The sequence below is a fragment of the Hakea prostrata genome, chromosome 8 (genome assembly GCF_041222555.1).
Source record: "Hakea prostrata isolate BN-2017 chromosome 8, UWA_Hpros_2, whole genome shotgun sequence".
Taxonomy (NCBI): domain Eukaryota; kingdom Viridiplantae; phylum Streptophyta; class Magnoliopsida; order Proteales; family Proteaceae; genus Hakea; species Hakea prostrata.
In genome coordinates, this window is record NC_142607.1 from 47,057,114 (window position 1) to 47,085,111 (window position 27,998).

Consider the following 27,998-nt stretch of genomic DNA (forward strand, 5'->3'; position numbering starts at 1 on the left):
CACTGCTTGCTTCATTTCATTGCACATTTACCAAAAGTGGTATGGTTTGGAAGCTCAATATCATGGAGAAGTGCACGTGGACAACATACTAGCATGGCAGATTGGTTAAAAAGTTGGGACCAAGTTAGTCATCTAGCTTCATAGAATGGTGAAAAATTAAAGACCCTTATTTCCTTTATCATCTGGTTCATATGGAAAGCAAGAAATTCAAGGTTAGTGGGGGAAAAAGACATGGACTCTAGAAGAAGTAGTATCCCTTGCTGAATCTGCCCATGCAGAATTTTGGGACGCTTTCAGCAATTCGAAGGTTAGCATGCTACACACGCACGAGGCAACGACTCAACCAAGTGCTATATGGAGATATCCATCCCATCCATTTGTCAAACTTAACGTTGATGTATCTTGGATGCCAAAAACAAGAGCAGGTGGAATGGGAATCATCATTACATGTGCAATTGGGAGACCACTTGTTGCTATGTCAAAACCGAAGCAATTCACATCAGCTCTAAAAGGAAAAGCAACCTCTCTAAGATCCGGAATTCTTGAAGCCTTGGCAAATGGATTTGATTTCATTGAGGTGGAGTCGAATTGCAAACAACTTGTAAAATGTGTCTTAAATGTTAATTCCCCTACCGCAACCTGGATTTTGCCCATTGTGGAAGATATAAGACTTCTCTCCACTAAATTTTTGGGCTTTAATCTCAGGAATATCTCTAGATTAGCCCGGAAGGCCCACTTGGTTTGAGACACGAGTTATTGGCCATGTTCCTCCAATTGGTTACTTGAGCTCTGGTCGGTTCCAATTCCTATTTGACTCTCTATTTTATGAAATGAAATCTCTCCCTCTCCTCCTAACCCAAGTCCCCCCTCTTTGGCTCTGGTAGTATGGCACTGCATCAACACCTCCTAGGATACAATGTTGATAAAGCTCCGTTAGATTCAATCTGCTTCTAAGGTGACATGTCTTTGAAGAAGATGTTGAGAGCTCATAATCGAGCTTCCTCGAATTCTTGGTCGAATAGTAAAAACCTATGGACCTGGGCTTTGCAACTGGAATTGAAATGATAGAAGGGATAGAGGGTTTTTGAAATGGAGTGGTGTATCATCTGCAATAAAGAAATTAGAACATACGTCATTGAAGAACTCGTACAGAAAATGCATAATTCATGAAGAACATAAAACAACATTTGGTGGAATACATGGGTTGTATGCACTTTAAGTTGGTAGATTTCCTTTTAAAATCTTGATTAGGAAGTGGAGGTCCTTCCACCACTACTTAACCCCCCTGTGGGACAAGCACGGCCGTGGCTTATTCCTGTTCCTTTCCTCGTTAGCCCTTATCACCTCCGCCCTTCTTATTTATGTTGTCGTTAGTAACAATTCTTATTCTCTCTCTCTCTCTCTCTCTCTCTCTCTCTCTCTCTCTCTCTCTCTCTCTCCCCTTTACAATGCACATCTCTCTACTTGCACAGCAATGCATTCTCGGGCTTTGATTCAGTCTTGTGCAGGACGGTTAAGCAAAGCATTTCGGGCCGTTAGATCGAAATTTTGATCTCGGCCGTTCAAATTCAACGGTAAAAAATTAATTTTGACTCAGATCCGAAATCTCACTTGATGTAAATGTGCATGACCCAAGAAGTATGTATTCACACACACATGTTGGAATATGTTAAGTAGATGATTGAGACTATAGGGTGACTGTCAGTGGGGGGAAAAAATAAACAATTTTGAGACCTATGTAGTTTATTTGCCTACCCATGTCCACAAACCTAGTTCAAACACTTCTCAGTCCTATCTAGTTTTGAGACTCCCTCCTCCATCATTCCACTTCTTTCTCTTTTTTTCCTCCCCTTTATTGGTAACCATTCTTCTTCTCGTTTGAGAACCCATCATTGTCGTTTGCCCAAAATTATATCCTTTCTTAAATAAAATAAAAATAAAAAAAGATACTCAAAACAAAAATGGGAATAGACATTCTACAGGTAGTGGTGGAAGAGAAATCTCACCCTGCAGAAATTTTTGAGAAGAGATCCAAAACTTCAAAATGATTGTTGAGGAGAAATCTCAACTTCAAAACAATGAAGGAAAGGGAGGGAGAAAGAATCTAACTCATAGAAATTAGATTCTTCTTTCTTTCTTTTCTTTTTTTCTTTCTTTTTTTTTTTTCTTGAAACTTCTTCAAGTTCTCAGTGGTTCTTCTTATCAATTCATTTTCTTCTTCCCCCTTTCTTCACATCGGGCTCCTCTCTTGAAGAGAAAGTTCTCAGCTAGAACAGGAGGGAAGAAAAAGAGATGTTCAAAGAGAAATGATGAAGGAAAGCCAATGAGAGGGAATTCCTGGGTTGAGGAAACTTTGAACTGGGTTTGTGAAAATGGGTGGGCATCAGCTAAAGGAGTCTCAAAACTGAGGTTTTTCTTTCTCACTTAAAATCACCATTTTAATATGAACCTCTTGTTTAGCATATTCTACGTGTCGCAATGTGAGAATGCACTATTGTGCATAGCAGAGAGATGTGCATAACAGACGATTCCCCCCCCCCCCCCCCAAAAGAGACTATCCTACACAAGTGTAGCCAATTGACAACCCAACTGATGCTTGTCAATGGATGAGTCTAGACCACCTTGTCATTAAGTGTTCCTCGACGCTTTTTCCCTACAGATTGTGTAGGGCTCATGTCTGAGTATAATAAAATAATTCTGAAGTGAAATCCACATGGTCTTCATATAAAATGTGTGGTGAAAAGGCGTCAGGAAAGCACTTCCCCCTATAGGCTATAGGTAGGTGATATGGACTCATTAGTCATTGCTAGACAACTTTGATGGAGCTATCGGCGATGTTCCACTATGCCACATCTAATGCAGTACCATATTAATCGCTAGATAAGATCAAGGTGACTTTGGCTTTGGTGACCAAGGCTTCTCTAATTTTTAACATTTACCTATATAAATTCTTTATATAGGTGGAGAGGATGGATTACATATACTTTCAGGGAGAGTTGAATTTATGACTTCTTCATTAAGAGGTATTGGTCATCACCAACTAAGCAATTGTGTGATGCTAATTATTATGAATTTTCATTGTTTGGTTATAAAGAAGGTGAAATCAAGGAACAAAGATAAAATAAATTAGAGGGACTCTTGAGGAGAACTAGGCTAAGTGTTGTAAAAATGTTTATCATAGGATTACAATATGACAAATGTTCATCATCCAACCACGCAATGAAATTTGGGGGGGTCAACTAATTGCATAGACTTGGACAATAAGTAATTGATGGATAGTCTTTTCATCCCACTATACACCAGGATGTGAATTTGTGATGGATCGTTCTAAAGCAACTAATACCGTATGCTTTTCAAATAGAAGGTGGGGATGCCAACATTTAAAGATCTCTGTTTTGAGTTGTCAGAACAATTTGTTCTTATATTTATTAAGAAAGATATATTTATATTTATATATATATATATTTTTTTGTAAAAAGGATAAAATTTTGTTAGACAATGTTTAGACTTCAAAGTATGGTTGGAAAATTAGGTTATGACAATACCATTTTGTCCCAATTGAATTAAAATTTTGGAAAATCTTGTGTGAAATAGGTTTAAGTGAAAAAGGACGTGATTGAATCATGAATAATCTTAATCAAATAAACATAGTGGTATTTGAGAGTCATAATCAACTTGAGGAAAAACATCCTCCATGCTACACATATTTTTACTGTGCACAACGGTGCACTTTTATTCCCAATAGAAGGCTATGATTAAAGGGTTTTTTTTTTTTTTTGAGGTTCATCCAGGCTAGTTTGCGTGCACCTCGATTACATCCTTAGAGGGAGGTTTGTCGTCCGCAAGGGTCAAACCCATGACCTCTCCACTAAGAAGTATGGATCTTACCACTCTACTATACTTGGTTGACATATAAATGCATTGTTGAACACAGCAGAGAGATGTGCTAAATCAAATTTTTTTTTCCTAAACTTGACTCCTTTAATTCTTTAAAAAATATTTTCAAATCAAATTACTTATAAATTGAATTGAATATTGTAATAAATCCACAAAATTAATATTAAAAAAAACCTTAAAATGTATTGAGATGGCATCCCTTTAGTCTCTTCTTCTTCTTTCTTTCTTTATTTTTTTTATTTTTTATTTTTTAAAATTTTTTAAACTAATTTATATATCAGGATTGCAGAGAAGCACATGACCAAGGTTCCTCCTTGAAAATTGAAATAATTGGAAATTCCTAGAACTTGACATATTTTGCAAAGAGATGTGATCTCCCTGTTAGCATTCTCGGTAGGAAACCACTAAAAAAAATTAAGAAAGGGTATTTTAATTTTTTTTCTTTTTTGGTAGAGGGTATTTTAAATATCAATGACTTTGAGGGTCTAATCAAGAATACCAAACGATTCTTGGAGAATATCGAAAGATTTTTTCCTTTTGAAAGTGAGGTTTACTCGTATGGACCGAGTGATCGAGGGTCAAAATATCGACCACTCATGCTGTATATATATATATTTTTTGTTATAGGTAGATATAGTTAAAACAAAGCGAGTGGTCTAGATTTTGATCTCGACCACTCTTCCATCCTCACCGTACGCAGCTTAGTTTTGTGCATTAATTACAAAGCACTGAAGCTCTATCTACTCCTCAAGTCCTCATAATGTAGTTGCTACACATAAAAACAACAATTAAATAAATATTGAAGATGTGAACTATATGCAAATTTAGACACCTACCTACACTATTGGATGGGGCCATGATGGAGACTTAAACTGACTCTAACCCTAACCTTAATCGTAGAACATTGAAATATTGCATAATTTTGTATTTTTACAAAATAATGACATAGAAGATAGAGTCCAATTCACCTTCCCGTCGAGCGAGCGCATACAGCTCCCCTAACACTTCTTCACCACAAAATTGATGTATGACCCATCTGAATAATAATAAAAAATAACAACTAGGCCCTTGACAACTTAAACTTCACAAAGAAAAAAATGCATAATAATTGAACAAAGAAATAAGACTCCAATAACATGACAAAGAAAGAAGAATTATTCCCACTAACAACTTTGTAGTTTTTCACTTTGAAGAGTTATTCATCTGAATAATTCTTTTTTTTTTTTTCTTATAGGCTAAGAAAGAAGAATTCACAAAGAGCGAAGGTGGAGATTCCCACTTTGAAGAGTTAACATCTTCTTCATGATCATCATTTGAGAATTGAGAGGCATCGTACAAATAAAGTACTTGCAGAGCATAACACTCTACCCTGGTGGCCTGGTGGTTTTGAAAGTTTCATTTTCTCCCGTGAGTGTTGGCCTTTTGTGGCTTTGGAGGGATTGGGCACGGATGGCTTTGCAGTTTGTAGGCGTCCATGCTTCGTTCTCAGCTGCACTGCTGGACCACCAAAACAGCATTTTGTTCTCTGTTATTGCCATATTCTCGTTGGCCTAAATAACCAGTTTCTGGGCCAGTCCAGGGCCTTTTGTTGGGCCTAGGCTCCCCCATTTTCTTCAAGCGTCACCGCAAAGAGTCTCCTGCCAAGAAGTGGTCTAACGGACCAAACTAGATCCGTGTAGGACAAAAGCGTTCTACGTGACAAGGGTCATCTTGTGTGGGCCCAGTTATCTTGCAGCCAGCTGTCTGTGATTGGAGCCTTACACGTTTGGAGATCTTCTCGAGCCCTAGGACGACAACATACCTAGCTTCTTTCTTGAGACCCTGACACATCAGATAGGAGAATGCAACTGAGACGCAAACTTCTGCTAGGACCCGACTGACGGTTGAGGCGACTCTTTCAACCACGCCTGGAGCCCTTAAATCGCAAAGGCCATCTCCACCTTCCATCTCATTGAATCAACATCCAAGGGCTATGAAGCATACTATCTTTTGAGGTATGGCTCAATTATATAATCCCTCACCATGCTTGAACGGGGTAAGCTCTATACACTCCAGCCACCACATTCTTTAGCTTTCTAACCTTTCAAGAACATGATCTTCATCATCTCTTGGGGTCTTCACTCCTCAATAGAGTTTATCTTTTATTGGCCTAGACTAACTTGATCGTCGGGGTGGCTTCCCGTCCTCAGAGGCGGCCCACTTTCACTTTTTTGTTGTCTCAAGAACAGGTGCTGGATCAGGAGCAAACCATGTAATCAAGATCATATTTCTTGCACCAACATTCCCATTTTGGCCTATTCGTTCACAATGATGCGATTTTCTTCTGTTTTCTGTAATTTTTGGATTAAAAAAGGAGTCACGGCACGTGGGAATGTGTGGGTAAAAATTTTTAAATTAAAAAAAAAAAAAAAAAAGGCAAATTAGTCCTAAAAGTGATAATTTGTCTTTAAATTGACTTTTTTTTTTTAGCACAAAAGAGGTAGATGCACAACTCAGTTTTTTTTATACTAAAAGTGACATAAACCAAACCTTAGGGATTTAGATGAAAATTACCCTAGAGTTGAATCAAGACCTCCTAGCTTACTAAATGGGTGCTGTAACAAAAAAAACTACGAAAGCACAATGGTATCAAATAACATGTTCAATTTCAGTGTTGCACATTAAATGTGTACCACTGAGTTGTGTATGGCAATGGTCTTCCCGGAGTGGTTGAGGTCGAAATTTCGACCACTCATTTTGTATATACATTTTCTTTGTTACAGGTCCGTATGATTAAAAAAAAAAACATACAAATTAGGTGGTCAGATTTCACCTTTGACCATTCATTCGTTTTTATCGTACACAACTCAGTGCTGCGCATAAGCTCTCCCATCAAATAACGAAGGCAAAACCACGAGTATAAAAGCAACCATTTTCATCCATAGATTTGGTATCAAATGATACGTACGCCCTAATCATAAGAATGTGTAATGCATTCGAAGCTGTCAAGCAATTGTCATTCAAACCTAAAAAATGGCCCCACCCTTTCCTGTCTAATGTCTACCACTTTACTTATAAAATATAAATCAAATAAAAAAAAAAAACCGTCCGTGTTTTATCATCCATCCACGTGGGTAATAAATCAGATCAATCAACGGCATCCAAAGAGTGGGGCCACCCTTTTCCACCGTTCAGACCGCGCTTGAAAATATCTCGCTTTCTTTTCCGACGCCACTTTGGTGCTTTTCGGTAAAGATTTTTTATTTTTTATTATTACTTTTTCAGGTGCAATTCTTATCTTCCAATAGGAGACCAGAAATTAATTTCCCAAACCGAAAAATCCAAGTAGTTGTTTCTTCAGGTTGGGTTAGACTTAAGTCGGTTCTTGAAGATGAAAACCCCAACAAGATCTCACTTCGCTTTCGCAGTTCGATTTCTCTAGAACTAGCGGAAGATCGAGAGTGAAAGGAGATTCAGAGCTTCTCATGCATGACAACGTCGATTATCCTTCCGCCGTAGGATCGAGCATGGACGATAGCTCTCTTGATCAACTTCTTCAACAACAGAACAATCTCCAGAACCGAATCTACGCCGGAACTAACAAACGCCGCCGCCGCCGAGGAGGTGCGGTTGAAGATGATGGAAAAGATAATATCGAAGATGATGATGGAGAAGGTGATTCCGAGGTGTGGAAGGCGTTCAGTGAGAGTTTCAGAGAAATTCAGTCGGTGCTGGATCAGAATCGTGTTTTGATTCGGCAGGTTAATGAGAATCACCAGTCCAAGATCCCTGATAATCTCGCCAAGAATGTCGGTTTGATTAGGGAGATTAATGGAAATATATCTAAAATTGTTAAACTCTACTCTGATCTCTCTTCCAACTTCTCTAGCGTTTTCCATCAACGTCGGGGGATTTCTGCCAAGAGCAACGGCACAGGCAATGTCAGCAACTGCAAGGGAGAGACCTTGAAGGCTTGAAAATCGATCTTTACCTGTACTGTTAATCTCCTCCATTGTGTCCGTTAAATAGTTTGCCTGGTTGAGCTTTTATGAGTTTTTTGTGGTTGTCTCTTGTTTACTGCGTCTGTCTGTCTTTCTGGTTTGTTTAGGTTGGGGTTGGTTCTGGTCTGTCTTTGTAGAGGACAAAAATTATAATTCAATGTTTACTTTTAAGGCGTCAGTGTGTCCTGAGTCTCTCTTTGGATAAAAGTCGCGTTCTTCTTAGTCGTTGTCGTGGTGATTGATTAAATGCTTATGTGTTACTCTTTATGTTTTATCTTCTAAGGACGATGGCTGCGGGATGACTCTCTCTCTTCTCTCTCTTTTCCACCCGCAGATGTGATGAGGTAATTAATTTCTTTTATCTTAATTATGTTGCTTTTGATTTATGATGGAAAGCTCTAGGGGTTTAAAAGTTTGGGTTTAAATAACACCACGCTTCTTAGTAGAAACAAAAGTTTAGGTGAATTGTCGCACTTGAAAGTACTTCTGTTGGTGGGTTGCCTTTAGTTTCTTTATTTGTTAGCTGAGATCTGAATAGGGACATCTCTGTTAGATCCATTAATCTAGTTGATGAATTTGGAAGTTGCCTAGGGATTTGTTTGATTTTGTTGAACCACAAATACAGCCCTTAAATTACGGTTGAACCACAAATACCAATGTTTCAACCGGTTGTCCAATGGATAGTTCTGCTACAAGTTTAATGACTCTGAATTTCATTTTTCCATTTACATGGACTGGATGCTTTAATAGGATCCGTAGGCTCATTTTACACTATAGATAAGTGGGTGGACTACTGATTATCATTAATTTTGATAAGATCACTGCAAATTAGCTGTATTACTAGGTTGGTCTCTCGATCTGAATCTTGTTATCCCAATTGTCATCTCCTTGAGAAATCTCTTAGGAGTTCTGTAATATATACCAGGGAAAGTATCTCTTGCAGATGTGGCATTACATGTTATTATTATTTTTTTCCATCTAGAATCTTCCTTTATACTTCCCTTTGGTTTTCAGATCCCCACAGACTACCAATAACTGGAGACAAGTTCTTGGCAGTGTTTGTCTTCAAGAAGCAAAACTGCTTTCAGTGCTAACTACCAACTGATATGAAATAATTGTGGAAACTTATAATTAGGATAACCAAGAATTCTTGCTGGCATTTCCCTGAAAGAGAATAAATTCAGTCCTTTCTTCCTCTTCAAGCTTTTTACTGTTCTCTGATAGATACAGGCATTTGGATTAGGTTTCAGGAAGACGTGGTCTTCAGGTGACGTCAAACTGTCACTGCTTCTCACATTGGCCTTGCCTATGATTAAAGGCTTCATAGGTTGATAATAGACACTGAAGTTGGTGAGTGTTCAACCCTCTTTGACCTTATTCAGGGTCAACATACCTAGTATGGATTAGTATGACAGGAATTGCTACCTAGGACTAAGTCCTGAGTTCTCTGTGAGGTCTTTATTTTTCTTGCCAAGGTCCCTACGAGATCCTATGCTTTCTCTCATCATGCCATTCTGAAAATATTGACTCGGAATAGAAGGTCCATTCTTTGATTTTTACTTTTAACTGATTCTTCAAATAAGATGGAAGGTAATTCTTTCCATGCTCTGAGAAATGTGTATATTAACAGGGTTGCTAGCCATCTTATCATCAGTTATTTTGCTTAGGAAGTCATGGTGTTCTTTCTAAGATTCTTTAACCTAAGTTGGATTTATCTAAATGACATCTTTATTTTATTTGGAGCTGGCATATCGACCTTTTGCAGAGTGGGGCAAACTTTGGTGGAATTTACATTGTCAGGATTATGGTGTGTATCCAAGAGAAGCATAATGGCAGGTTCTCAAGGAGAAGAAGTCTTGCAGATTTTTTCTGCATTGTCTTGATCAGAATAGTCCGTTACCAACAGAACTAGACTCATTTCAGGGGATATCAGTATGTATTTTGTTATCTTTTGTTTCCACTTTTTTCCTTGGCCTGCTGTTATGTCCCACTTTTTTTTGGAGTGTGCTCAGTGACACCATCATACTAATCTTGGATGGATACTCCATGGAGATTCATGCCTTTCAGTAATTAGGAGAACATTCTGAGATTCTGAGACAGGATCTATTAATGCTTGTTTGGTGTTTGTTGAGGGTCTGAGTGCTACGCAGTAGAGAGCTGGACTCTTCATTTTCTTGAAGCTTCATTGTTTTTGGAGTTGGTCAAGGGTGAAAGTCTTTGGAGAGATCATCTAAATAGGGGGTTTCTGGTCAAGTCATCCTCACAGATATTGTACAGCGGATTCCTAGATTGGCAAATTTAGTGACAAACTAGTAAAGCTGAGTCTGTGAGTGAACCACATACATTGGGTTGTCGATCCATTGGGCTTCATCTGTTCTTTCCTCCTCCTTGGGGGCCACAAAATGTTTCATGGGGCTTGATTTCAGATTGCTTTGAGATATATTCTCATCTAATGATAGATTATCCAGTTATTCAGTAAAAAGATAATGCTTTCTAGGGTGTACTGTCACGTTTTCATTGTAAAGATATAAAAATTGTTTATTTCCTGCCTGTCCTACCTGAAAGAGGATTCAAATGATGCAGATGTTATAGTTCTATTGTGAGGCTTCCATTTACCTGGTATTCCCAATTCAATTTCGCTTTGATATAGAGTGTAATCCAACTCATTGAGTAGTTGTCAACTACGGTTATTGAACTTGTTTTTCTTCTGTACGTGTTACTGGTGAGATAATAAATTAAGAAACAAGGCAGATGCATCATCATTTATTACTCACCCTTTGAAACTGGAGAAGTCTTCAAATGAAGCAGGTCTACAGCTTTGTTGCTTTACCCATGAATAAGCCTACTGTGAAACATATCAATAAATTTCTCAAGTGTGTTTGCATGGGAAGTCATTGAGGTTTACTGGATGATAAGTCTCTGTATGTTCTTTGGATTTTCCTTGCACTTTAGGTGATCCTTGCCTTTTAGGTGATCTTCTTTATGCAATCCCATAATAATAGGAAAGGATTCATAACAACCCCCTTCCCCTTGGGGAAAAAAGAAAAAGAGCAAATTTCACATACACCCCCTGGGTTTGCAAACAATTACATTTACACCCATGAGATTTTTTCAATTACAAACGTCCTCTGTACCTAACATCATTAATTTAAATGAAACAAAGATATATTTGCCTTGTTGAATCTTCTTGGAAGTAAGAAAATTGAAAAATATTTCAAAATCAGGCACTGCTTTTCACCTTCCCTGTGAAACTTGAAATGGTTTTTAAGGTAAATAGGGCAGTATGGAATTTTAAAACACAATAAACCTTGAGTGAGAGTGATCACTTAACCCCATCATTCTAACTGTAGGGGCACGCAGTTGATATATAATCTGAAATATAGAGGTGGGGTGTATATGTAATTTGTTCAAAAAAAGTATGGTAGGAGAGTGCAATACCTGGATCATGTTGTTTGAGTTTGACCTGAGTAGTTCAGGTGTATGTGGCTTGCATAAGATCCAACCTGCACTGTTCAATTAAAACATATATTGGTGTGTCGGGAAGATCATTTAAACAATTAGGAAACAGATCAGCAAGAGTATTATAGGGCTCTTAATCCTCTTTTTATTTTTTTGGTATGTGACTGATGACTTGCTAACTTTATGTGCTGAGACAGCATGTTCATTCTGTAGGCTGTTAAACTTCTCTTTATTTTTGATAAATAGCTAAGCTTTATGTTCTCCTTAAAATGGATGTTCACTCTGCACTATACACACTTCTGATTGTCTCCTTTTGCGACAAGAATTGATTTATATTCATCACTATCGTTGCTTTCCACAACCTTCTAATCATTGCCATGAACAATTAATTGTTCAGTCCTCCTCAGTTTGCCATTTCCATGGTCTTTAAAATTGATTCCGTGGTGATATGTGCTGTAGTGATTTCCCAGGTCAGCTTATATTGGCTTGTAAAACCTAGTTACTCAAGTTAGTTAGGCTCTTTTTTTCTTGGTTAACAGTTCAATGAAGTAAAATTTGTTCAGCTTGATTTCTCGGAAAGGATGTGATTGTCATGGTGTAACTATGGCCATTTTCCTCTAAATCATCACCACACTACTTGCATTTAACGGTTCCTCTATTATTGTTAATTCTTCCACGGTTCCTCTATTATTGTTACTTCTTCCACCACCTCCTGCTGCAGTGTTTTCATTCTTCTCTTCTCTAACCATAAACATGCCAACCAACCTTTGTTGGTTGTTTCCCCACCACCTCTTCTGAGCAGCAGCATCCATGATTGTTAGATTTGCTGATGGTCTATGACCAGCAGTCATGCACTGATTTATCACTAGACTAAAGCGTATACACCGCATCTAAGATACATTGGTGAATAAGTTTCATCTAAAACATTCCAGAATAATGCTAAACAGGGTGGATTTGTACTTTCCAGATGCTGACTGCCTACCTTAAGCACCAACCCTTCATCTGGCCCTGGCCCTGGCAGTGGTGCCCCCTGCTGAAGGGGGGGAAAATGGCAGAGTCCAGGAGAAATGTAACTAATTTGAGGCGGTCTTTGGACAAGGAAGCCAAGCTCCTAGATTCTATCTTCTGGGGGTAATTTGTAGCTGTGTATGTAACCTTGTAGTTGGTAAATCATTGGCTGTCAAGAGTCGATCAGTGGTTTTTATTCCCTCTGCTAAAAGGTCAGTTGTCTTGTAAGAGGGTTCTAGTTTGAGTCCAGTCAGGTTTAACTTGTAGGGACTTTATAAATATGTCATTGAAGTCTTGCTTTTTAAAGTGAGATAATGGATTTGAATTTTGAAGAAGCTGTTGAGTCCTGGTCCGTCATTTCTTTGTTTGTGTTCATCCCTTAGGAACAACTCCGGTGGTGATCTTCAGCAGGTAACAGGTCAAAATGTAGCTTTCAGTGAAAACCTCAGTTTTGTTTGTTTGGCTTATATTATTGGTGACAGGTTGCAATCTTTGCATTCTTTATGTTCATTATGCATAAATGGCCTTTTCTTGATATTCGAACAATTTCCATAATAATTTGTATCCTGTCATCTATTTTGTAGACCTCCTGTATGTGCTAAAAGAGCAGAAATTTTGATCTCTACAAGCAAATTGAATTGGTTTTTGAACTCTTTCTCTAATATCCATCACAAATTTGACTCTGAATTCCAACCTTTGGCCTAGCTTGTTCCCTATGTTAATTTTGATTTCCGACTATGAGTTGAATTTTCATTCAGATAGGTATTTTCTTGACCATACTATGAGTTGAACTTCTGCTAGGATGATCAATAAAAATGCACTTTGCAGTTCAGTAGGTGGTTTATCAGTGGCAATAAGTATTTGGCTTGCTGTGAGTGTCTTGAGTCTAGTAAGTTACAGATTCATAATGGGCAAAGAACCTGGTTTTGAGAGGTTCTTTGTGGCAAGATTTCTGTGTCCTAGATTCTCCTTCCTTACTACCCAGTCAGACATCTGATATGCCCTTGCATATTTGACCAATTTGATCTCATGCTCTGAACCCAGATCTAGAACTACGACATGTTATTATGTAAAACCTGGTTTAAATGTAGGTTGTCTGTGTCCGGCTTAGTTCCTGAAGTTGGATAACATTTATCACAAAATCTTGACCATCATGAGGATTGACTGATTATCTGGGGGAATCGGGTAATTGATGGTTGCATCTTGCCCTGTATGACCATCATGAGGATTAAGGAATTACTCAATCTTGTCTACACACACTGAAAAGGTAAGGTGTTTTCATAATATGCATATGCAATTCCAGCCCGCTGGGCATTAGAGTAGTGTTGAGAATTATAATTTCCAGCATTTACTATAGCCTGGACGGAATTATTCAAAGATCTTCAAATCCTGACGGTGGAATACATGCCATTTTACTGAGAGTAATCCTTGAAACGAACTGAACAAACTTCCTCACAGGGAAGGACAAGGATGATATTGATCCTTCTGTAGGACCCACACACAGCGAAACCTTAGAACCAGAGAGAGGAGTTATGAACGCTTAACCCCCGGGAAGTTAAAAAAGATAATCATGTCGATGTCTTCAATCTTCATCCTAATTTCCTAGGCAAGGCCTGATTTGGAGAACTACCTTGGAAATAGTAACCAGGATTAGATCATAACTCTTCTACCAGCAAATGAAAGCATACCATCCTTAGCCGTAGAGTTTGGATTTCACCATGTTAGCCAAAAAACTAAAATTCTTTTACAAACCATTTTTTGGGTAGGAAAAATAAAAGGTGAAAAATATAGAACAAGTGGGATCTACAAGTGGTGGTGTTGTTTCAAAAGAGTATTGAAACTCCCTAGTTCGCTCTTGGTTTAGACCTAATTCCTGAATACAAAACAAATGTGAGAGTAGCCCGCCTCTGGGGAGGGAAAGCCACCTCTAATGATTAAGTCAGTTAATGTGAGGAATCTAGGGTCTCCCCTTTGAAGAGTAAGTGCTCAAGAAGATGAAGGAGAAAATGTTCTAAGGAAGTAATTGCAAGATAGTAATGGCTAGAGATTTAAGTCTTACCTCTAATCCATGCATAGTGATGATATATATAGTTGGTCCATACCTCAATTGATAGTGGACATTGCATAATCCTACAATGCCCATGCACAGAGATGAAGGGTGGAGATGGCTTCTTAGGGAAACTTGCTCAGCAAGCTAACAACCTGATCTGCTTGACAATTAGAGATTTCATCGATGAATCAAGTGGTCAGCATCAAGTTATCATTGATGTGACATCGATCCCCATTTGGGGAGACAAAACATGGAGATGTAGTACTCGAGGTTGGTCTTGGACAAATGAGAAGCTTTGCCATCAGCAATGAGCATTTGATGATTCTCAGTGCATTCAATGCTGAATTTAATGCTGAGGTTGACGTCTAGATAAAGCTACGTTGAACCCCTATCCGCTACTTTTTTGGAAAGTCACACAATAACAGCTGGGTGTCACTATAATGCCCGCTTCTCAGCTTCTCAATAGGCATCTCCTCCGAGAAGGGCCTAATCTGAGAAGCCTCAAGTGAACCATCATGGACCAGATTTATATGCTTGGTTTGATTCGAATGCTTTGTCCTTGGTTCAGTGGCTTGAGCCGGAATGAGTATAACAGGTGGAATGAGAAAAGAAAAAAAAAAGAATTTTATGGAAAATTGAAGATGTGAGGTTTAAATTTTTTTCCTTCCTTCCACCCCCCCCCCCCAAAAAAAAAAAAAAGGGTTCTACCTAAAATTATGAAATTTGTACAAGAGTTGAGGTGGGAAAAAATAATTTATCACATACACACATTTTCCTTAAATTATGAAGAATTATCTCTTCATGTTGTCACCTTAGTTAAAGAAACAATTCCAAATTTTGATTCAAACCAAACAGCTGTTTTTTATTTACTAGCCCATTTTCCGGTTAAAAATCTCTCTTTAAAATTTTGATATTAAATAAAAAGACTTTCTTTTTTTAACTATTTTTCTACTGTCCCTTTCCCTCCCATATTGTTTCATCAAACAAACTTTTTGATAAAACTTTTGATCAGAAACCCCTCCATTGAGCTTTTGTACATCCATGTCCGTCTGCACTCAGTTTGTACATGTCCGTCTGCACTCAGTCTATACAAATGTTCCTTTTTTGGGGCAACATACACATACCACACCACAAATAGACCTGTAAATGGATAGCTAAAATCCGCCTCGGAATTCGCATTTGTATTCGTTTAAGGGTATCCGTATCCGAAAATTTTTCTTACCGGAAAATATCCGTATCCGTCCGCTAAGCAACCGGATTCGAATAATTGCTTATCGGATCGGATAATATCCGGATAAAAATTTATCCGGATGGAGTAAAGCATTTAACATTTTTCTTTTAAAATAGATGATAGTCGGATTCGGATAGCGTTATTCGGTAATCGGAAATTAGAAATTTATAATTAAAAAATGTAAAAAAAGTGACAATTATCAATCAATAATCGGATATCTTATCGGCTATCCGATAAAATTTCAAATTCGGATACCTTCTCAAATTTGCGTGAATTCGGGTGCAAATCGGATTTGGATACGTATCATATGATATGTTACAGGCCTAACCACAAAGACGTTCGAACCTGTGACCTCTTTGATAAGAGAGGTATTACTAACTGAGCTACCCTTCAATACTCAATTCCCAATATCTTTTCAAAGTGTTAATTGAAAATAATCGTGACCTCACACTGACACAGATGATTGGTTTCTTGTCTGAGCACACAGCTCTGAAAACAGCCAGCGGACTTGGAAATTCTATTGTACCCAGCACTCAAGACGTGCAGTCTTGAATATTATTGACATGTTTCAACAATAAGAAACTTCACTTCCAGCAGCAATTAGGTTTAACATCAGATGCATTCAACTAAATTCAATTCTGGATGATTTCATCTGGAATAAGAATTAACGTGGGCAAATTTAGATGCCAATTCAGTTCCACTCCCCCCGGCCCAACTCCAAAGTTTTTTTTTCGCTCATCTGTCCATCAGGTTAAAGCTTTTTCCCACAAAAAGATTGTTCAACAGGCCAAGAAAACCATAGTAGTTAGGAAGTAAACAAACGCTGTCACTTTATATTACTATCCTCTACAACTTCTAAACGTCTTAGGGTAAGGCATTGCTCAGTAGAAATGGATGTAGTTTGGAAACAGAAAATCCATTGTTTATGGAGACTTAAACTGACCATGACGACTGACCAAAAAATGAACGCATTCACAATGGGAGCTCGCCACTGTCTACAATTACTACTTTGCTTTTGGGTGAGCCACTCTGTGTCCCCTCAGCTTCAACTTTGTAAACCACGTCCATCCCAGAGATCACCTTCCCAAACACAACATGTTTACCATCCAACCTGTTCCAGGTTTTCAATATTAGATCAACATTGAAATAGAATACATGTTAATCTTAAGGTGCAGAAGCACATGCAATGTACCATAATTCCCAGATGACTGCTCAGGTGACTATGACACTATCAGTCTAGATTGATCTTTTGACTTGTCATAAGTAAACGCTGGTCAGTAAATCTCATATGGCAAATATCATTTATTTGCATCCTATAACTCTAATAAAATTATCCAAAGATGAAAAGTAAAATTCAAGAATAAAAAGTGGGTTCTGATGGTAAGTAAAATTTTTACTTCCTAATGCCAAGATTTTTCTCATATCTAAAACTTATGATTATATTTGATTAACCAAGAAAGCAGTAAAATATTCAATTGATTTGATATAAGTATGTTTTCATTCACTGAATTAGGCCCAGTGTGAAATGTGTCCCAAAGAGAGCAGCTCAAACTTAAGACATTACTTGTCGGAATGACCAAGGCAGAATTCAAATTCTAATCTGGAAACACAATAGACCCAAACCCTCAGGGTGGGATTTCTCAACCCTAGACCATTCCATGGACTAAAATTTCCTAACCAACCCCCAAAAAAGGAAAGTTCAGTAAAATGAGGGCTCTCAGGTTTTTGAGGCCCCAGTCGTGGCCCTACCTATTATGTAAGAGTGTCATAGGCTGGAGACCAGAGGATTGAAGTTTTAGAGTTCCATGTGAAAATCGTAAGCAGATATATTTTGAGATTGGAAAGGAATAATCTCAAGCAATAGAAGTATTTACTCACCAGCTAGTTGTGACAGTAGTAATGAAGAACTGAGAACCATTGGTATCACGACCAGCATTTGCCATTGAAAGGAGTCCTGTGAGTGACCAAACCACATATTTTTGAGCCACTTTAAAGACTTAAAATATGCATCATATATGCTCCTTATTTTCCTAAGAAGGTGGCTACACGACAGGATTGCATGTTTACCTGGTCCAGTGTGCTTCAATTTGAAGTTCTCATCAGCAAACTTGTCTCCATAAATAGATTCTCCGCCTCTTCCATCTCCAAGGGTAAAATCACCTCCCTGGAGCATAAAGCTGGGAATAACCCTGTGGAATGTACTCCCTTTGTAATGGAGAGGTTTCCCAGACTTCCCAACACCTTTCTCCCCTGCAATAGGAAAGAATAACGAGTAAGAGAGGCTAATCAATTACGACAACAGAAGGACTCAGAGGATTCAAGGGATACCTGTGCAAAGTGCTCGGAAGTTTTCTGTACATTAAAGAGAACATAATACAAGTTAGTTTCTCTTCACACGTTATAACAAATTTAAAGATGATGCTCAGTGAAATTTGGCGGTCACATATTTTACTAGGTTTCGCACAGCAGTACCTGCGGTTTTAGGAACAGTTTTCCCATAAAGGCCCATGACAATACGACCTGAGAGCAGAAAGACCATGATAGCATTATATCAAAGAACTGAACCCACTAATACAAAAGAAAAATGAAAAATAAAAATAACCAAACCCACAAAGATAGATGGAACCATATGAGGGGGGGAAGAATGAAAGAAAGAGAAACCAAGCAAGTAGTTGAAGAAATTCAACAATCACATAATAATGCAACTGAACAAAGGAAAACAGAAAAGCAATATGCAAATAAGATGGCACATAAAGCGGGAAAGGGACACAATCAAGTATCATGAGGAAAAGCATCAAGAAATGGGCAAGAAGATTTTAAAGTATATCATATTGGCCAATCATTATAAAAACAGAGCTGTTAATAATTGTAAAACATTTCAAATGTCTATCAACCAATCCATCCAAGGAACAACAAAGTTTTGAACCCTTCTTTTGTTGATATTACACACTAGACATTGCATGATTGTTCCAGAGGAAAATCGATAATTGAAAGGAAAATTAGAAAATATTGCAGCCCCAATTACAAGTAAGAAAATCCCATAAATAAGTATTATATCAAAAGATTCAGCCCTACTGATCTTCAAATTTGTCAAGCAACCAGCAGGATAGACCAATACCACAAAAACCACAGCTACCCCAAATCGGTTGAATTTCCCAAATAATGAAGTCTTTGACATCAGGGCAAGGGCGAATTGAAGAGGCACATTTCAAACACAGACGGCTTTTAAAACTTTCACCAACAACATCGTTAATCAGAACAAGGTCAACAAACCATACTAAGCCATATTGACCATACCATAAACAGGTTTATACTGGAAATCACCTAAAGAGATGTTAAATAGACATGGATTTTGTTAACATGAAAAGTAAAAGACTATAAAACATACCAGCAGGTTTTCCATCAATCTCAACATCAAAGAATACTTTGTGAGTTACTTCCTTCAAGCTTTCATCCTTTGCCTTCTTTGCCTGAAGACGGTAACATGATTTAATGAACTTGTAAACAGAGGGAAAAAAATCCTTCTAAAAAAATGTAGTTCTAACTCCTAGTAAGTGGTATTTTCTTCCAATAATAAAATTAACCACTAGAATACAAGTCAATGTCGCAGTACAATAACTGTAGAGGGAGACAGAGCCGACAATTAGGAACTCATAACACCAGATGAACACTGTCTAAGCTAGAGATCTTAGCAAGGAATGGCAGGGATGAAGAAATCACAAAATCGATAGGACAGAAGGCGATTTCTAGAGGTAACCGGTAAAGACTATATAGATTTCACTAGGAGGAGACAAAAAGCGAGCTCGTAGATAACAATTCCCCTCACCTCATCGAGCTCGCTATCGATCGCATGAGACGAAATTCCACCATAATTTGATCGCTTCTGGTAACAAAATCAATCGCAGTAAAGAAAAGAACAACCCGGTAGAGGAAAGACGGGGAAAGAATGATTTCGTTCTCGGATCTACTAGGAAGAATAATACAGATTCTTCGTGAAGGAGAGAGACTATTAAACCACAGATCTGTAAAATCCTAAAATGTCGTGATCACATCATCACAGAGAAGAAATCGAATAAGGAAATGCAAATGAAGGAGAGAGAAGCACCTGAATGAAACCTAGGGTTCCCAAGAAGATCAGAGCCCACAGGAGCGAAACAGAAACTTTCTTCGTGAAGGTGGCCATCTTTCTTCCGATCTCTCACTCTCTTCCCACGCTTATGAAGAAATGGGATATCTGTTTAGCTTTTATACATGGATGACGATGGGAGTTGTTTTTTTGTTTTTCTTTTTTTTTTTTTTTTTTGTTTTTTTGTCTTTGAAGGTCATCCGAGCCAGCTTGCACACACCTTGATTACATCCTCAAGGGGAGCTTTGTTGTCCGCAAGGATTGAACCCATGACCTCTCCACTGAGAAGTATGTGAGGTTATTGCATCAAGATTCCAATGGGTTCCTATGGCAGCTAATTCACGTTGGACCAGGAAAAAGAAAATCAAACGGTAGGGTGACCATTACGCTCTCTTACAAAGGGTTCTCTTTTTTAGATTTGGCATAAGAAACGAGTTGAGATCCCCTAACACATCTTCACAACGTATTAGGAGGGGTCCACTTATGAATTCTAACAAGATGAATCAGAAGTAGTACTCCGAATTACACATTTCCTAATATATGACGGAGAAATATGATGGGAATTTAGACGTCAACCTTAATGGATTACAGGATCCAAACTTATGTCCACAATCCTAGTATCGGTAAATATTAATAACCTATAGAGTTTTTCACATGTGGGTCCTCTTAGTGGACCACAAACTAATGTTAGGTTCTCTTAATGCAATATATTATGTGTGGGTCTTAACTTGACGTTAAGTATATTCAAATTTCAAATGTGGAAGGACCAAAATACCCCTCAGTTGTTAATACATTTTGTAATTAATTTTTTTCTTCTTTTTTTTGGATGTATATATAGTAAGAACTGCATGTACAAATGCATGTGACCATACATGTAGGGAAAGAAGAGAAATGTTTTAAAAAAATCAACTTTTAATTGTATTGTATCATCTTTATATTGGTACTTGGGTTTGCATGCAAAGAGTAACATTTTTACTTCGCTCAATAGTAACGACGCATCCTTCTTAGTACCAAATTTGGAACCTTAACCTAGCTGTTCCATTGAAGTAAAATGATCCAAGCAATAAAAACCTCAGTAAAAATTTAGAATCTAAAAGATGGCAATACATAAGAAACAATGAATTAGTGAAGATTTAAAGAGAAGAAGTGAACCTTTATAGTAAAATCTACAAGAACTTCCTTGCTAATGCTTCACTCTAGACAAAGTTGTTTTTTTGGCAACGTTCATCTTTAGTGACCCATTAGAAAAATCCTCATCACCAAAAGGGTATTTTGGCTATAAAATTGATAATTTGTCTCTTAATTGGAATTTTTTTTTTTGAAGGCATAAAAATATAATATATCATAGGGGACACAAACACAAAATATCATTTTTCAAGGAGTTAAAAATAACTTGAGTCGGATTTCAGGAGTCCAAATAAAAATTACTCTTATAATAAGTAATAACCATCAAACAAAATCCACCTATCTACCACTCACTACTAGCATGTACAATCCTTCTCACTTTTCTAAAATCCTTAATTATCTTGGGACCCTTTCTCCTTTCTTTTCTAACGATCTATCACCAAACTTACAACTCTCACTCATTGATTTGCCAAAAAAAAATAATACAGGAACTACATTGAGGACTATTACAAAACCTGGTAACCTGTTGTTGCTGATAAAAACATCTTTGAAAATTTATAGGACCCTACTCCCTTTTACCGAATCCACAGCCATGTCTACAGCTCTAGCCAATTCAACTGCAGCCCCAACATAGGTATGAGGAGTTAGTTTCAACAGATTAGACTTTGCTTCCTCAGGCAACTCCAAACCTTCAATGAACTCTTGTATTCTTTCTTTGGTTACTGCCCTTCCTCTGGTAAGCTCCTTTAGCTTCTCGTAAGGTTCCGGTATGCCATATCTTCGCATCACCTAAGCAAGAGAATACAAACCATTAGATACTCAAGAATGGTCGGTCTGTACAACAAACATACAGCAAAATAACAGGGAAAATATCTAACAAGTTAAGTGATATTTGCTTAAGTTTAGCTCATCCAATTATTCACAGAATTTACACGAAGACCAAAAAGAGCAAAAATGCATCCAATTAACAATACAAGCAACAACTACGAAATTCTGCTGGATTGGAATTATTAAGCCTCACAACTCAGTGTCAGTAATTTATCAACTTTATGTAAAGATTCTGGAGATAATAATAGACTGAGTTTAACCAGTAGATGGCATATATACTAAGATACTTGAATCAAGGTGAATAGCCACTACAACTCAGCATTATGCTGAATGCAGGTTTACTTTTTCTTTTCTTTTTCTGGGGTGGGTTGTGCGGGCAGCAGGGGGGGGGGGGGGGGGGGGATGAACCACGGTAGTTACTTGTGTGTACTTATCACTGATACAAGCATACAGCAACTAGTAGAGACAAAAACATCGCGCAGGAACATGAACATCATCCCATCATATGCTAGAAAAGGAATTTGCAATAACATAAATAGATAAATGAATAGGGAAAATTACTCCCCATCCCCTGTACTTACCCTAATTAAACCTTCTTCCAAGGTGATTTCAACAATTAGAGAACTTCCCTATAGTTTTCGATATGTAATAAAAGCCCTATTCTGTCAGTGGTTTCAGTTAAATGGTGATTCTTAACTTGTTTAATCTTCAAAGTGCCTTTGTATGGTGTAAAACTAGTTTTTCACCCTTCATTAAAAGATAAGGAGAGCTTCATCTTCTTCCTCCTAAGTTCCATTCACCAGTGATGACACCCTTCAGATGTCCTCCAGTCCACCTTCACCCTTCTCCTTGGAGGAATTCCCAATAGAGTCCAACAATGAGCAATGGTGCTGACTGCTGAGGTATTACAAATTAGAATTATGCATCTATCCAATATCAGACTTCTTTTTCATGAAACTATGGAAAAAAGGGACAGAGAATCAGGTTGAGATGGTTCATAACCACTGAATACAACAGATTTCGTTGAATTGTTCAATGTATCCTGCAGCTTGCCAGTGGATGAGACTGGTTATGCTTCCAGGGCAAACTCATCACTCCTTTTTGTATTCTAACCAGGTTTTTGGTTCTATCATGAAATTGTTTGACTGATTGGTACTTGTAACGGAATCTATTTGTTCATGCAGGACGGATTTTATTTCTTTCTTTATCCAAAGAAATGAGAATCAGATAGCTGATGACACAAGTTATACAATGAGCTGTAGGTCTTGGATCTGGTGAGTTCCTTTTTGTTCCAGGTTTATGATTGCTATTTGTTTGCTCTTCTTGTGAAGCATCATCGAAAGCTAGATTTGCTGAAGATTCATTTTGTCCTTGAATGCAGTAATATGTTTAGTGTAGAAGCATGTAAATAAGCCATGAGAACTCTTCTTGATTGTTTTCATATAGAAACCCCTCCGATGTACAGGTGCCTAACCCAGATTTTTTTGTTTCATTTTTAATTACAAACGAGAAAAGACCGATTAGTTCTATTGAGTGGCTCCCTCTGTTTGATTGGAGAGTTTAACAGGGCCTGGAACATGAGTGTGCTTTCAAAATGTCACATCTCTATTGCAGCAGCACAGATGGATGTTGCCGAAACTGGGATAGCAGGTGAGACTGGTGGAGGGAGGGACAGGAAAAGTGGCATGGGTGTGGAGTTCAAGAGGGTGGAGATGGGAAGCCAGACTGACAGCAGGGGTACAGGCGGAGATATAGCAGGAGAGGAAGAAGGGGTACTCCAGTGGAAGATGAAGAAATGGTAAATAGCCATTCTTTTAGGATTTTTCTTCTTCTTTATTTGTTTATTTTATTTTTTTGGGGGGGGGGGGGGGGGGGGGAGGTTGTAAAATAGTCTTTTCCAATTTCATCTCCCATCAAAGGAGCATTCTGGTTGAGTCTCAATATAGGAGTTTTTTATGGACTGCCATTTCAAGCAAACACACCAATTGCTCAGCACGTCTTCTTGGTGGAAGGCAGATCATGAAAATCAAAACCACGTTTACTGTGAAGATCATGGTTTGAGTATGGTACAATGAAACCATGTCCATCATGTCAGAAATCACATGCTTATTGACAACACTGGGGAGAAAGGTCTAATTAGGGCAACGTAGAGGGGAGGGAATGTAACTTTTCCAAAAGAATATGTTAAGGGAGAGAAAAACAGTATGAGATGCTTACAGTCTGTATTGGTTCGGCAAGCACCTCCCACGAGTGGTCCAAATCTTCACTTAAGCAAGCTTCATTTACCTGAGATGCAAGATTAAATTCAGTGACTATGATTGAAAAAAAATTAAAAAAAAAAAAAAGAATCTGAGTGTCATGTGGCAGAGATTTTGATCAAGTACAACGAATGAGATCTGACTGTTGACTCTCACATGATCCACTACTACCTTTTATTTAGCACACAAACAATTTTCAAGTCCTCGATGATTCCAATTATTGTGAGTTATACAAGCAGTGAAAGATCGTCAAATATGTCGTTCCAACAAGTAGGGCAAAGATCAATTTATTTTACAGGAATATGGGTGCTCTATTTTAACCATTTTACTTGTTCATGGGATGAATACACTTATCGCAAGTAAAGCATTTGCAACCAACACAAGAAGTTACTAAAAATGATGTAATTTAGAAGAAAGAATCATAAGAGTAATAGCTACCTGAAGTTTTGGAATTCCCCGCAGTGAGCTTCTATAGGCAAGAAGAGAATTTCCCAATCCCACACCCATATTCCTCAAGACCGTTGAATCAGTCAGGTCCCGCTGCATGCAACATCAAACAGCAAACAAGTCATTGCTTCAGAAACAGTTGCAGCAATCAATTGTTAAAAGTCATGTTAGATACTACAAATACACAGAGATGAATTGAAAAGGCCTTAGGAGTACAACAAGGGTTACCATAACTGACTGTTGGGTTTGGGGGTGGGGTGGTGGTGTAAATAGGGGGTGAAACGTGAGTGGAGGATCGGTGAATTTGTAAGTGTTTGGGCAGCCTTTGGCTGAGGGCATCATGTTGCTTTAGGGGGTGACTGGCACCATTGTAATCAGGTTATCTTTCATATGTTGCTAGTGCTGGAAGGAGGTTCCTATCAAATTGGCATCAGGCCAGGTTTGATCTGGAGGAAGGTAAGGGATCGAATCGAGAGGAGAATAGATGATATCAAATCCATCGTGAGAGAAATTTGAGGTTGGATACTGACAATGGATTCCAAACTGGGTTTGTTGACCCAACTCTTAGAAAAAAGAGTAGAAAACAAATCAAGAATTCAGAGAAGAAATCAGGGCTTACCTGCTACGTTGGAAGGCCATTGAGGCCGACTTGCTGGCACCAGAGGTGACAAAGCAGGTTGACCTTGAAGCCACTCCCAAGGGTTTTCCATTAGCTAAAGAAGAAGCAGAAGGAGGGACCAGAAACAGAGTTGCAATGGTGGTCAAGGAGAAGGACAAGAAGCAAATCCAAGATGGCAAAAGAACTATGTTGGAGGATCCAAAGCTGAGTAAAGGAATCAATTCAGGGTTTGTCAATCTTGTGGAGAAACTGATAGCCAAATAGAGGGAGTTTGTAACAGCTGGTTCTAATCCAAAGTTCCGTCCAATTGTTGGCTGTCAGTGGTTTAATGGAGATGGTGTGGCTCATGGTTTGGCATATCAAATCACGTGAGCTTCATCTGTACAGAGGGGAGAATAGTTGGGCGGCCTAAGCTACGGCCAAACCTCCTCGGGTGAGGCAGAGACAACAGAGGGGAATCACGGTTGCAATGCCAGAGTGGTGGAGCCTTTTTGTGATGATGGGGTGATTACAGAGAGAGTCCCAACTCTGGAGGTGAAATTTGGTGGGGACAGTTAGGGTTTCTGTCATGGTTAGGGATCTCGTTGAGGAAGAGGCGGTCCAAAGAAGGTTCCTAGTTGAACCAGTGTGGGTTAGTTGTACCCTTAACCCTAGGCCTAATTATGCATTTAGCTCAGCACATAAGATCAGAGAAGTGGGCTGACCCAACAGAAGAGCCCCACAGCTGGGCTCCAAAACAAAAATATACTAGGCCCAGCCTAGTGGGTGGGCTAGGAAGCACACAGGTAGGGGCCCAGAAGGCATATGGACCCTTATTGAGGAATTGTGACCAGGGCATATACAGAAATTGACCATTCATTCATAACCCTCTTCTTTTCGACCAAACCTGCACAACAGAGAACGCAACCAATGGAGACAGATTAGTTGCTCAATGTCGGAGGAAGAGTCCATTCTTCAAAGGGATCCCATTTCAAAGGATTGTCTCCAGCGGCAAATTCAAAGAAAACTTGGACAGAGGAGACTGGTGATCGGCACAGTTCCATCATTTCCTGCCAAAAATGCTACAAGATTTATTCGGATGTATTCTACTTGCCTATGAAGTAGGGCTGGAGGGCCCGGATGATGATGTTAGGGCAGCAGTAACTGCTATTAGCCGAGCTATGGTGTCGATGACCTTCAGTGATTGATCGACAAAGGGCTGTCTTTGGTAGTTCAACATACACATTAGATGCCAAAAAGATGGAGGGTATTTCAATATAGTTTTGGAGTTTGAAACTTTATCTCAGTACACTGGAGTGAAGTTACTTGAGGAGATGGCCTCTAGTATTCCCACACCGTACTTGCTTCTATTTTTGTTCCTAAGCGTGTGGAAGACATTTTGCAGTCCATTTCTGATTATAGAGTGGATGTTGAAGGCATAAGAAATGTTTGCAGCTTTAGTGTCTCTTGACTTTGAAGTCCGTGGAAATAGTAGTCATGGCTCACTAGGCATCTCTAATCCAAATAATTTTCCTCACTTGAAGATGGAGAGACTCAAGGATGGGACATTGCCCAAGAAGTTTGTTTATGAGAATGTGGAATTGGCATAGCTGTGCGGCAAGTATATGAAGACTGACCTTCTGACCTTACCTTGAGGACAAGGTGAAATTCAAGGGGGGATGGTAATGATAGAGCCCTGGGAATACAAGAAATGGAGGAAAGAGACTGGAGGATTGGTCAATTTGTGAGTTTTTGGGCAGCCTTTGGCTGAGGACAGCATGTTGCTGTAGCCTGTAGGGGGTGACAGGCACCATTGTAACCAGATTATCTTTCATATTTTGCTAGTTCTGGAAGGAGGTTCATATCATGAATCAACAACCAAGAAGCCGAAGCCAAAGCCACTGCTTGAACTAAGTTTACAGAAACCATATAGAGGTATTTGATGTAGTCAAAAGAAAAAATTCAGCACGGCTGGCAGAGGAAAAATAGTCAAAAAAACATCACCAAAGGTGGTGGATGGGGGGAACAAGTCCTCACAGACAATGAAACTTTCAATCTGCATTCCTGAAATGTCCTATAACTTCCACAAGCTTCAACTGATATGCTCAATGAGACAATACTTTTGATGTTCTTCATGTTAGAAGCAACATCCAGGAAAATGAAGAAGGTTTTACTAAGAAATTATTTTAAACACAGACACAAGAAGACAAAATAAGTTATTACCTGCCAACGTGAAATAGACAATTTCATGCTAAGGCAGGACAGAATTCCATTAGCCACTTCCAGATTACCCACACTGTTTTCAAAATCAATAGGATTCACTTTGTGAGGCATAGTTGAGGATCCAATCTCACCGGCCTTGGTTATCTGAAATGCCACACCAAGGATATGAGACTGTGCAACATGGTTGAAAATCAATGACACATATACATACAAATGGGGGTTGGGAATCTTATGTGTATGATCACCTGCTTAAAGTAACCTAAGGATACATATCCCCATATATCCCAGTTGAAATCCTTCAAGATATTGTTGAACCGGATCATTGAATGGAAAAGTCTTGCCATGTAGTCATGAGACTCAATCTGTAAATGCTCAGCAATGTACATAAAGTCAGAAGCATAATCAGTCATAATCCAAACTAAAGATGAGTAAATAATGTGCTTGCATGACAACAAGTGCACCAGATAATGAATATATTTGCTTCGCAAGTTCACCAAATAAATTGTAGGCAGCTACCAACATGTCAGGCACTGGGTATAAAGTAATATCTATACATTGAGCATGACCATCACTATATTTATTAACAACCATTCCACTAAAGCAACAGAATCTGGCACTTCATCTGAAAAATATGGCTTGCTTTGATAACTGTCAACAACAGTATGTAAATTGTTAAGATTTTATTTACTTCAATGGGCCATAGTGACACCAAAGGAAGTATCTGATATCGAAGCACAAAGAAGAAATTGGCAAAATAAAAATTCAGAA

At 38.5% G+C, this 27,998-nt stretch overlaps 3 protein-coding genes across 5 annotated transcripts in view; 1 reads left to right on the plus strand and 2 right to left on the minus strand.

Annotated features, from left to right (window-relative positions):
• The first annotated feature begins 7,192 nt into the window (after nt 1-7,192).
• Nucleotides 7,193-14,410, plus strand: LOC149008252 (uncharacterized). Of its 2 annotated transcripts, XR_016175120.1 has the most exons (3): nt 7,193-7,869; nt 8,161-8,221; nt 9,643-14,410. XR_016175120.1 is itself a non-coding variant. In XM_089166214.1 (1 exon), the coding sequence occupies exon 1, from the start codon at nt 7,362-7,364 to the stop codon at nt 7,851-7,853; it is 492 nt and encodes a 163-aa protein (XP_089022340.1). In that variant the 5' UTR covers nt 7,193-7,361; the 3' UTR covers nt 7,854-8,055. The 2 variants fall into 2 exon arrangements, 1 of the variants encoding a protein (XP_089022340.1); XM_089166214.1 differs by lacking the exons at nt 8,161-8,221; nt 9,643-14,410 and having other exon boundaries at nt 7,193-8,055.
• Nucleotides 14,411-16,438: 2,028 nt separating this feature from the next.
• ROC7 (rotamase CYP 7) lies at nt 16,439-19,855 on the minus strand. Of its 2 annotated transcripts, XM_089166004.1 has the most exons (8): nt 19,731-19,855; nt 19,452-19,508; nt 19,014-19,095; nt 18,098-18,145; nt 17,954-17,977; nt 17,693-17,875; nt 17,504-17,579; nt 16,439-16,736 (listed from the first exon to the last, which is right to left on the minus strand). In XM_089166004.1, exons 1-8 carry the CDS (start codon nt 19,806-19,808, stop codon nt 16,598-16,600), a joined length of 687 nt encoding a protein of 228 aa, XP_089022130.1. In that variant the 5' UTR covers nt 19,809-19,855; the 3' UTR covers nt 16,439-16,597. The 2 variants fall into 2 exon arrangements, with proteins under 2 accessions (XP_089022130.1, XP_089022131.1); XM_089166005.1 differs by lacking the exon at nt 19,452-19,508.
• Nucleotides 19,856-21,140: 1,285 nt separating this feature from the next.
• The window catches only part of LOC149008254 (uncharacterized), a 32,287-nt gene continuing 25,429 nt past the window's right edge, over nt 21,141-27,998 (minus strand). The window contains exons 7-11 of the mRNA XM_089167430.1: nt 27,476-27,592; nt 27,231-27,374; nt 24,401-24,502; nt 23,922-23,990; nt 21,141-21,665 (exon numbers count right to left, since the gene is read on the minus strand). Coding sequence (XP_089023556.1) covers nt 21,432-21,665; nt 23,922-23,990; nt 24,401-24,502; nt 27,231-27,374; nt 27,476-27,592 — 666 coding nt within the window. The 3' untranslated portion in view covers nt 21,141-21,431. The remainder of the gene's footprint in view (nt 21,666-23,921; nt 23,991-24,400; nt 24,503-27,230; nt 27,375-27,475; nt 27,593-27,998) is intronic.